This window comes from Carcharhinus amblyrhynchos, chromosome 6 (assembly GCF_965287045.1).
Source record: "Carcharhinus amblyrhynchos chromosome 6, sCarAmb.v2.hapA, whole genome shotgun sequence".
Classification (NCBI taxonomy): domain Eukaryota; kingdom Metazoa; phylum Chordata; class Chondrichthyes; order Carcharhiniformes; family Carcharhinidae; genus Carcharhinus; species Carcharhinus amblyrhynchos.
Genome location: NC_137329.1, coordinates 80,421,100 through 80,433,308, shown reverse-complemented (window position 1 = coordinate 80,433,308; position 12,209 = coordinate 80,421,100). Strand labels below are relative to the sequence as shown.

The following is a 12,209-nucleotide window of genomic DNA, read 5'->3' as shown; positions in this document are numbered from 1 at the left end:
CAAGTCGCCTTTGATTTATTATAGCAAACATAAAGTCAATCTCCGTTTTAAGTTGCTGCATTCAGGATCATTCCACTTTATTATCATGCACGTCATGTGGCTGGTGTGGGGACTTAATGTTGGAATTTCCATTTTAGTGTCAACTCACACTGCGACAAAGGTGGCATCATGTGATCTATTTGGGACAATTTTGGAGTAGTCTATCCTACTCACCAACTCTCTCCCTCCCCTTGACTCTCTCTCCCCCAACTCCCTTCCTCTCACTCCCCTCGACTTGCTCCTTCTCATTCCCCTCATCTCTCTCACATCTCGCACTCACCATCTCCCTCCTTGGCCTTCCCTCTTGCTTGACCCGCCTACTCGCCAATTTCCTCCTTGACCCTTCCACTCGTTGCCTCGCACCCGAACCCTCCCACTCGACTCCTCCCTTCGATAATCCTACTGGCCATTTCCCTCCCCAACCCTCACGCCCACCAGGAAGTTGGGGATCAGCCAGCAGGGGAGAGGCAGTATGCAGGAGGTAAATACACATATTTCTTCTGGGGTTTGAACTTTATTTTTAATCTTCTTTCCTGTGGGAATTTAGAAGCGTAAAGCATTTCACCTTACAGGATATAATTGCTTCGGATGGGGAATGACTTACTTTTTTTTTACATTGGTTATAATGGGAAAATCTGATTCGCTAAAAGTTGTCTGACTTCAGGTTGCACTTTGCATTTACAATGTTAATCGAGGAATTACTGCATAATCTAGTGTGCCATTCAGTGAGGTACTGAGGGAGTGCTGCATTGTCAGCTCAATGTTTTGCTGGATAATGGTTCCATGGAGCTATTTCAGAAGCAGAAGAAGCTCTTCCACTGCCTTGGCCAACATAACTCTCTCAGCTAACCTAGCCAACAGATGCTGACTTCACTGCGACTTCTGAAACTGCTAGCCCACTTGTTTAAACAAAACTTCACATTGTACATGGGTGCCCGCAAAGTGGGACATGATAACGACATTTTGCTTTTCTCTTTCAAAAGCCCTCAGTAAAATGACAAATCCGAGGAAAGGAATTCTCTATTAAAATAAGCAATCTTTGCAATAAATGAAATTACGTTAGAAGGTCAAATAAGGTTTTCTGTCACACAACCATGTCCAACAAGAACATAGATTAGAATTGTTCAGGTACAGTCCCCAATGGTTGCTTTCAACAGGGGGCTGTAATTCCCGACCTGCAAATTAAATGTCAGAGGGGAGTCCACCCAAGATCCCAGTGGAAACCCATCAGTTATTTTTCACTAGGAACAGCATTAAATGGTTGGGGGTGAGGCTTCTGCTCCTAAAGGCCTAAGAGAACTGCCAGCCAATTGGATGGCCAGTCAACCTGTCATCTGAGCCACTCAACCAGGAGTAGTGGCCATTGTGATGAGAGGCAATCCCACTATGTTGAGGGGCCCAAACTAACAGAGAAGTCCAAGGTCCGGCCAGGGCATGCCAACCCCATCTTGTATGCCAGTGGGGAAGCAGGCTGTGGCCTATACAAGAAACATCAAAACTGCTTCAAACACAGTGAATGAGACAAGTCAGCCAACTTAATAGCCACCACATCCAGTGGTCTAACTCTGGACTTCTCATATTCATCACACACCAGCATACAAAACCCATCAGAGAGGCCATGGAGAACTACCAACATCACATCATCCCAAAAGGCAGTAGTCTTCTCATCATTAATACCTGGCTCTGCTTACTCAGGAAACACAGTCCTTTCTGTTCCACACAGTCGATTAATCAGCTGGAACAATGTTAACATGAACCGACCAATGACAAAGACAATAGCCTGACCAATCAATACTAAGATCCCACCCATATGCCCATCCTCCTCTATATTACCACGTTCACCAATTCCAGTCACTCCTACAGGTGATGGGTAGAGATCTGCTCGAAGCCTGCCATTTCTTCCAAGAAACTCTTTTAAAACCACAAAAAGTCTTTTCAAAAGTTATATTTTACATGGTGTAGCTGTAAAATCAGCTTACTCAACAATAAAGCAATTTCATGACAGGTTAAATTGTTGCTAACACTATTCATTGTCTTTTTCACACAATTAACCTTACACACGTTTCCAACTGAGTGCCCTTGAGGAGGAACCTTATACAACATGACATCCATATGCAGCCCTGATCCCACTTTTATCACTCGTTGCATGTTAATGGAAAGTTGCTTCGTATATAGTAAGTTTCATGTGTGAATCTACATTCAAAAGATGGAAAGCTGAATCTTTAGCCACTTAAAGGACTGCAACAGGAGGATTAAAACTTTTCTTTGATTGTCATTCTTGGCTTTTGGATCTCTTTGCAAAATGCATAGGAAAACAAAGATTAAACTGCCCCACTGTCAATAAGAGAATGACTATCCAATCAATTAAAGCAAAGATGATGGGGGTGATTCTCCCATCCTGTTGTGCTGATTTTTTAGTGCAGTGGACCAGGAGATTTCAGTAGTGCCACATTAGCATGATCAGTGCTGGGTGGCTGGCCCTAAGCATGTCTCCCAGCGTCGGATTTCCAACACTGTCAGCTCCACACTGGAAATAGAAGACTGAAGTCTCAGGGTCCACTACCCTCTCACTCCACGCCTGAACTACTTCACTCCAGCGGGGTTTACAGGAGGTCCCCGCTTGCAGGGACCCTGTTGGAGTGAAGGAGGGGCAATCAGGGCAATGGAGAAAGTGCCCCCTGAGCCTAGACACTACCAGCCTGGGCCTCTGGCACTGTCCAAGGGGCAAAGTGCCAATGTTCAGGGGGCACCTTGGCACTGTCCACTAGGCATGGAGCAGCACCAAAGCGGCAGGGCCTTATGGGGGGATGGGGCCTTTGGTGACAATTGGTGGGGGTGGGGTGGCTGGTCCTGCTGCCACCCTGCATTTGGAATCACGAGCAGAGGGAGGGAGGCCAGCAATTGGGGTTGGACATCGGGGTGGGGGGGGTGTTGGGGGGGTGTTGTTCGGCCAACAAGGGGAAGTGGGGAAGTTGTCAGGGGTTGGGGTGAGGGTGTGATTGAGGCGGGCTAGACGGGGCATGCTTGGGTGGACCAGCAATTGGGCCATGGGGGAGAGAGCTAGAATTACAGGGTTGCAAGGCTGGCTAGCAATCAGGAGACCAGCAGACAGAGGCGACTGCGCATGCACAGTGGCGCACTCAGCATTATGCTAACGGCCCCTCCAGCGAGAATAGGCCCCACCCACAGATTTCTTATATGATTTACACTGGTGCACTCTGCCCTGTACAAAGTATGGAAGGTTCTTCTCTAAACTCCCACTGAAGAAACCAGCATGAATTACTCCAGTTTTCAGAAGAATTCAACACTTAGAAATTTTTGGGGGAGAATGGTCCCCAACATTTCTATTAAATAGTGACAAAATATAAACATTACAATCACTGTGAAGAGGGGATGTTGATTGTAATGATGCAAGTGTTCAATTCCTTCAGTTACTAAAATAACTAACTTGCATTTTGTATTCAAAATCCAAATTTTCGTTTGTCTGAAATCTCAAAGGTTATGAATGCACATTGAAGAAAAACCTCAGAAGGTTTCAAATGCAATGTATCAGACCATGCAGCATGAACTCTAACATAAACCAGCTTTCTTCCAAATAAAACTTAACAATAGCCGATTTCACCTGATTACAGAATATTAATCTGGCCCTCCTTGAGGGTGAATCATAATATGTGTCATTTCACTTATTGTTTGAATAGTACCAATCCCTGACCAACATCTGTAACACAATCAAGGTTACTTCAACTTGACAGAATTCTCAAGAGCATACTCCATCGCAGGCAGGAATTGTTCAGGTGTAGTCCCAGTGTTTTCCATTCATTATGGAACATCACAATTAGTATGAGTTCCCAATGTGGACTCTTGGTGGGGGAAGCTTCACACTGGAAGTACACATTCTGAAATGCTCCCCACATGAACAGAAACAATAAAGCAATTTCACATCAGTCAAAAGTGAAAAGCTGAAGGTTTGGGAAGAAGCAGTCAGATAGATTCTTCTCCTTAAACAAGGGGAGTGCTAACAATCAGGGCTCTCTCCCTCGAGACAGAGAACATCTGAGAAGTATTGTTTACAATTTAAATAAAGTTGTCAATCATCTGTAGGAATTGAAACACATCAATTGTTTGCTACTATTGTTTCACAATGCCAGCATGTCAACAAACACACAATACGTACAAGGCGAATAACATCTCATGCTTGGTTCCAAGTTACAATCGTACATAGGGAGGTCATTCAATTTATCGTATCTGTGCCAATGCTTTGAAAGAGCCATCTATTTGGTTCTTTTCCTTTGACTGACTAAATTCTGAACAAAGCAATCAGGGGATAATGAGATACTAGCATATTAAGGACACGTTGACCCCATTTTAAAATATATATTCTTGCATATGATGTGGGTGTTGCTGGCTAGATCAGCATTTATTGCCCATCCCCAATTGCCCTAAGGCAATATTAATTGGGACACACACCGTGAGTAGTTGGTGAGTCTAATAACAATTTGGAAACCCAGAAATGTGTTCAATGAGACTAACAGTGACTCTTAACACACCTATCTCATTTGTCATCCAATCCACTGCAGCAGGTGTAATTAGAATTGTGTGGCCACATCTCAACTCCAGTGTCTAAAGGGATCTGGGAGAGTTCGTGGCTGAGAAAATAGGAGCAAATTCAACAATAGTTGGCTTAAAGGTTGTGCTCTGGTTCACCAATGCCTCCCCTGAATTGGTGCTGGAGCTGTGAGGAGCCAGAGGGATATACTATCCCCTCACAATAGAAGCAAACCTGTGGTAGAAATGAAGAGGGCATGGATAGAGGGAGTAACTGGAGCATTAAGTGACTCCAGGTGTTGTGCAGGAAACATTTCAATGACCTAACCAGGTAGGAAATAGTGAGTACAATTGAAAATTCACTTCATCCTGCTGAACTCATCATCACAACCCCTATCTGGGCCTTATCAATTCTACTCCTTCACATCACTTCTCACAGCTACTTACCTTGCAGGTGAACCTATCTTTCTCTATGTACTTCCTCAAAGTCCCATCTATCTATCTGATGCTGCCAGACCTTATCCATTTCATGCTTTTCACCAACTCTCATCCTCCGTTCAATTATCAGATGAATGCATGCCATTACACTCAATCATATTTTTATCTTACAGCATAGTGTCAAAGACGTCATCTATGAAATGAAATGTTCAGCTCAAGCTTTGGGTGTGAAGAGCAGGGGAGTTCTGTCAGTGTCCTGGACAATGTTCACTCCTCAATCAACCACACTAAAATAGATAATCCTGTCATTTGTCTCATTGCTGCTTGTACAACATTGCTATCCTCAAAATGACTGCCCCAGTTCCACTCGTTACTACATTGGCTGCAACTCCATTCCAATTAAGTGAATTTGAAGCCCTTAGGGACATCCAGGAGTTGTTAAAAACAGTAGCTCTTCAAGACAAAAACTTTCATCAATATGAAATATGAAAAAAGCTCATGAATATGCTTCCCCTTCACACGCTGTGCTGATTTTAGCAGAGAAGACAAAACAGTTCACTTGATGCGATAACGACACACTGCATCATAGGTGAGGGTTTGCTCCACATGTAGAATTGGATTTTGCATCCTTCATAAAGTCTACATCAGAATAAATGGATTGGATTAGATTAAGTACTGAATTAATGTAACAAAACTACACAGACATGCCTCTCCTTTCTTCAGATGATTGATCTCCAGTGTGCAGGAATCAAGTTCAGAGAAAACAAATATAATGGAGTTAGAATTTATTTATGTCCTTTTAAGCCATTTATATGGGAACGCTCAGAAAGCTGCAGCTAAGTGTGGGCTAGGAACATCTAGTAATATCTGAGCGTATGGCAGCAAAGGATTAATTGAATTTTGTATTCAAATAGTGATTCTGAACAGCACTTGGTATAAATGGGCTGAGACAAGACCAATAGAGAAAAATTTACACCTCATTTTTTTAAGGAAATAATTGATTTTTGACAGGCTTCGCCAACTATTTACAGTTTAACCTATATGCTTGTCAGAACCTTTCTTAGTGAAAATAGATCACTCAGCCATTCTGTCCATTTGATCTCCCCCTTGCAGGATAAGCTACGACTGCCTTCCAAATACAAAATCTAGATATTTTTAAATCTGTCTGATGCCTTAGCCTCCAGCATGTTTCTTGGTAAACTATTACAATTTATTTGAAAATGTCATTGAACAAGTGGTCAATCTACAGAACAGGCTCCTTCAGGGGATGAGGAAAACAGTTACTGATGCAACCAAATGCAAATTAGGTAGTCTTCTATTTTTCAAAAAAATAACATTCTGGGATACAGTGTTATGAGTAATTGATGGAAGTGTAGCAGAGTTGGAGGAAAATGAAGACTTTGGATCTATAGTTCATAAAGCTCTGCACCATAGTGGTTTTCCTGATGTCAAATCTGGTCTGTTGCAGACTATTTGATCGAGTATGATTGCTGGGATTAGTCAGCATCCCAATTACCACTGTACCATGCAAGCCTGGATTGTAGAAGGTGAACTAGTCTTTCTCTCTCAACCAGCAATTTTCCAATGTTCCTATTTTGTTGATCAGCCTGTGTGAATCCATTCAAATTGTGCCCTTCCAAACCCTGAAACTGTACCTTTTTGTCCCTGTTTGACCTGAAAACATAGGTTCAAATTCACTTTCTCAAGTGGTATTTCACATACCTCTTTTGAGACATTTCTTATTGAGGCTGAATAACTCATATTAGAATGTTTATTATATCACAAGCAATATGATCAAATATATATAGCTATGACACACATCTTCACTGTCATATTCAATGCTGGCTTGTTCAATGTTGGCTTGTCTGCGATGAGTTATTCAATTCCAACTGAAGCAGCCATTAAGATGACACCTCCATTCATAATCTTGTATTCTAATTACTATTCTTGGTAGACATATATCTGAACTACCAAATAATTAAGATTGTGTTTGAAATGTGTTATGTGGTATTTTGTTCACATGCTGATGGAAATAACTGAGGTACTGTCAATTCAAACAGACATATGTGCATTAGGTTTTAACCCTACACTGCAGCAACTGAAAAGGGAAGAGGCTGAGTAATTCTCAAGCCTATTTCATTCCCTGTTAGTGATGCAAAGTGAGTTTTAGCACTGCCAGCTAAACAGAGTTCTGCTACATTTGATTTCACCATAGAAATAGAAATAGAGCAATGGCCACAAGTTGCACAACTCTGCAACCTCAGAACAAATGATTTCTGCAGCTAACCAAGATCAACCCAGCACAGAATCATTACCCTTCCTGTCCTATAAGAACATAAGAACATAAGAAATAGGAGCAGGAGTAGGCCATCTAGCCCTTTGAGCCTGCTCCGCCATTCAATAAGATCATGGCTGATCTGAAGTGGATCGGTTCCACTTTCCCGCTTTCTCCCCATAACCCTGAATTCCATTGTCTGTCAACATGTCAACATGTCCTCTCCCATGTCAACGATCAATCCCCCGACGCCACCACCTCGCCGCCTCCCCCCCCCCGCACTCGCTCCCCGACAAGAGCCCTGTTGCTCATGCCCTTCTGTATCAGTTGTACAAAAAATGTTTTGAAAGTTTATTCTTTGTCAAATTCTGTCCTACCAGGTGCACCTCCTCAACCTCTATATTTACGAAAAGTATGTCTGTATATTGTAATATATACTGTAAGCAAACAGAAACTTAAACCCATATCGTCGCTATATTACTTAAAGTATATTTCTTCCACATGCTTCATTCAAACAATTGTATTTCACTAGTGTTTATGAAGTTAATATCTAGGCTCCTTTTCGATTTTTAAGTTAATGTTTGGATAATGTGATAATAGCATAAACTGCCTTACAAAAGGACAGATGGAAAAAACCTACTTTCCTATCAGCCTACTTTTCACAGCACATATCACCCACCCCATGAAAGGTGACAGGATCTTCTGGGAGAGGTGCAAAGGGCCAATTAGGGGAACAGAAATGGGATAATTTCTCTCCAATTACTCTAACAGAGATATTGGCCCTGATTACTGCTATGTTTATGTGGGAGCATGTCCCTTTAAGGGGCATGCGCTTGGAGGGTCATGTGACCTGTTTGGCCAATTGGGCCAGAACATATGAATTCTGGATTTGAGTGTGTGTTGTCCTGGCCAGTTAGTTAAAGTTAATATCACTCTGTGTACACAGTTCCTCACATTAATAAACTGTTCATTCTTTAATCTACTTAGTAGTCACCCGTCTTTGCAAGATACTGCAGCCTACCTCTTCAGTTAAGTGATCTGCACCCCTGTCAAAATGCATCCAGCTCTCACTTGAGGTAACATGCATGATGAATCATCATTCATCACACCACATTTTATTCCACAAGTTTGCTATTCCATAGGAAGAACTGCCAAACATAACCTCATTCTGTCCAACAGTTTGGTCTCCTGAACCTCTTCAGTTGAGACAATGGGCCTCCATAAATCTAGTTCTTTCACTATTTTAGGGATCAAATCTCCCTTAAATCAGGCATTCAACAGATGGTCATCCTCATTTGAACAGTTTTGATTATTCTGCTGAACGGATTAGTGTCAGAGTATGCGAGGTTTCAGAAGCCTGCTTACCATAACCAAACTTTTGTAAGTTGCCACTTACCAGTCTCCCTTGAGATCTGTACAAACGCTTCCACGCCACTTTCTCCATAGTTGCCCTCTGAGGCTAAAGTCGAGACATAATTCCACCCAAGTGCTGTAACAATATCCACCATGGCTTGAACTTGGTATGAATCAGGTGGGACTACTCGGGAAAAGAAGTCATATCTACTGTTGTCACTGAGCTCTGGGGCAGTTGATGCATAGCTGATCTGAGGGATCTGTGGCAAAAAAGAACAAATATCCATTCAAAATGAGAAAAGTAATTAAATATTACTTCATTCAGATTCAAAATTAATAACTAAGCTGATAATTGTCAATGCTGAGTTTTAAATAGTATCCTTACCTCCTCCCCCATAGAACAATGCAATTTTCCTGAGCTATTATGATCACTCAAAACTGCACAGAATGTAATAGTGTAACTGCAGTCATATTAGATGATGTGGAGATGCCGGCGTTGGACTGAGATAAGCACAGTAAGAAGTCTCACAACACCAAGTTAAAGTCCAACAGATTTATTTGGTAGCAAATAAAGTGTTCCTCCTCCTTCAGCTGACCTCATCTGAGCGAAGTCATAAAGTACTGACCATTGTCTCTGTTTCTCTCTTCACAAATGCTGCCAGAATTGCTGAGTTTATCCAGCATTTTCGGTTTTTATTTAATCAAGTAAAGGCCTATATATTCATTGCAAATACCTTTCAGTTTCTTCAGCTTATTCCCCAATCCATCTATACCTAAAATAGTTAACCATTGATGCATTCCTTATGTGGATCTCTCATACCTCGCCTATATGGCATACAGGCAGGAAATGTTAGTAGGCTACTCAGCTATGGAGAGCATCATAACTCAATCCAATTCTGTCTTCACCAATGCTCAGCATGTACTTTCCAGCACAGATCATTGGGAAGCAACCAGAAACCAAATCTGGCTCAGCTAACTCAGCACACAGATCAGGACCTAATTTGACAACATCCTATTCAAATAGACGGACACACACACACACACACACACACACACACGCACAGGAATATGCATGTGCACACACAATACAAACGCACACACACATTGTGTGCCCAAAGATATAAGGATGTATCGATGCATGCACAAGTACATGCATGGATTCTTATGCATACATACATGCCCAGCCCAATTGTACAAATTTTTGTTGATTCTCTTTGCTCTTAGCTCTGACAAAGGGTCATCTAGACTTGAAACGTTGGCTCTATTCTCTCCCCACAGGTGCTGTCAGGCCTGCTGAGATTTTCCAGCGTTTTCAGTTTTTCTTTCAGATTCCAGCATCCACAGTATTTTGCTTTTACATCATTTGAATGTTGCAGGCTGTTTCAGTTTGGCTTCATTTTAAGCTATTCTTTTTCCTCTGGTATCTATTCAAGTAAAATTTTGGGTGCAAAATTCAGATGAGTATCTCCACTATTGAAGCCAGCCAGTCTCACGGTCACATGTGGCACAGTACAAGCCTTTGGCAGTTAAAACGGTGAAAGCTAAAAATGCATTCTAGTTGAACACCAAATATTAAAAAAAAATCCTGACTAGCCATAAAATATTTCAATGTGTAGGATCCATCTGGAGAATAACCCTGGCAAGGGTGGCTCCTGTACATGCTGAAGTGAGGATATCATGATGTCACACAGCCCAATCAGTTGGCACATTTTCCAAATTTCAAACATGGAGGCCCATTCAACATATTCACACGTCGCTCACAAAAAGAAAAATCAAGGGTTTAGCTACTTTGTGGGCCCTGCACTAGCCTTACTTATGATGTGGAATTGCTGGTGTTAGACTGGGGTAGGCACTGTAAATAGTCTCACAACACCAGGTTAAAGTCCAACAGGTTTATTTGGTAGCACGAGCTTTTGGAGCGCCGCTCCTTCATCATGTAAGTGCAGGCTACACTCACCTGATGAAGGAGCAGCACTCCAAAACCTCATGCTACCAAATAAACCTGTTGGATTTTAACCTATCATACTTAAAGAGCTAGGCACTCAACTTGGAAGTAAGGCAACTTTGTGTAACTTTTATTTCCAAGTGTCTAGAAGTTCTGTGGATTGATTTTGAACATTGTGTATTTCGTTGCTGGATTTGGCAGGCAATGCTAAATTCTCACTCTCCGCTGCACTCTCACAGGGAGAAGAGGATTAGATGAAAGCAAAATACTGCGAAGCTGGAAATCTGAAATAAAAACAGAAAATGCTGCAAGAACTCAGCATTTCTGATTAGGCATGTTACAGCCCTTAGGACTCAATATTGAGTTCCACAGCTTTGGATTATAACCCTTTTTCTCCATCTAATAAGCATCTTTTCTAATATCCAAAACATTTTTTGTCTCAATGTAAAACCCCCTCTCTCACCAGGTCATTTGTCATTTGTTCTTTAGTTTTGCTTTCACTGAGCACTAACACTTATTCTTCCATGAACACATTCTGCTCTCTTACCTATTAGCACCTTTTCCTGCTATTAACACGTTCTCTGTCTTGTGACCTACACATCTTTGTTGCAGTCTATCCGAGCTCGTATCAATCACTGACCTTTTACTCTGCTTCACCTGCTCCATCCCTCTTTCACAGGATAAAACCCATCACGTTTCTGCGTCTCTTTAGCTCTGAAGAAGAGTCAAAGAGACTGGAAGCAGTGACCCTACTTTCCCTCTCCACAGACATTGCCAGATGTGCTGAGCTTTCCCAGCATTTTCTGGTTTTATTATTAGAAGATTGGATGATGTGTCTACACAAGGGCTAAAATTGCAGCACATCTGGATCCACAGCAGACAGGTAGAAGAAGCAGGCACTGCAGAGAGGGCCTTCTGCCAAACAGGATCTGGACTCATCCATGCTATGGGTCAGGCCTGCTATCACCTCACTGTGCCCATCAGCAATCTGCTGTGTGCCACCCCACTGAGTTTCTCATTTGAAACCATAGCCCCAGAGTTAATCTGTGACTTTACAGTCTGGGGAGCTGATACCCGAAGCATCTTTCCCCCTGGTGTCATTGAATTGAATTGAATTGCTGCTCATTCACACATATTAATTCAATACTTATGAATTCCAACTCTGTACCACCATCTAAAGAATGCACAGTGCCAATTTCTGAGCTGCTGACTGTGAGTGTCACATCAAGTAATGGGGCCACTTCGCATTCCATGTGCATTTAACTACACCCAAGTCTGTCAATTCTCAAATTTCAAACAATTAACACCTTGGGCGGGATTTTTCAGCCGCGCTCGCCCCAAGGTTGGAAAATCCCACCCGAAGTCAAGGAACTTCGGGTCCTGCCCACTACAATTCCTGTGGCAGGTGGGATGGGACAATTCCGCCTCTCGACGTGGATCCCACACCTGTAAGATTTGGGTGCAGGAAAAGCAGACCCACACCCGACATGGCGATCCTGTGCATGGGGTAACAGCACCAAATTTAGATGCTGCCTCCCCCCTGCAGAATCTATGTGAGGCAGGCTGAAAAACGGGAGCCCCATGCCAAATTTTAATCTTACGTCTTTTATTGTT

The 12,209-nt window shown here is 42.3% G+C and overlaps 1 protein-coding gene across 1 annotated transcript in view; it reads right to left on the bottom strand.

Annotated features, from left to right (window-relative positions):
- grm8a (glutamate receptor, metabotropic 8a) overlaps positions 1–12,209 on the bottom strand; it is a 389,882-nt gene that overhangs the window by 223,804 nt on the left and 153,869 nt on the right. The window contains exon 2 of the mRNA XM_080190782.1: positions 8,694–8,910. Coding sequence (XP_080046908.1) covers positions 8,694–8,910 — 217 coding nt within the window. The remainder of the gene's footprint in view (positions 1–8,693; positions 8,911–12,209) is intronic.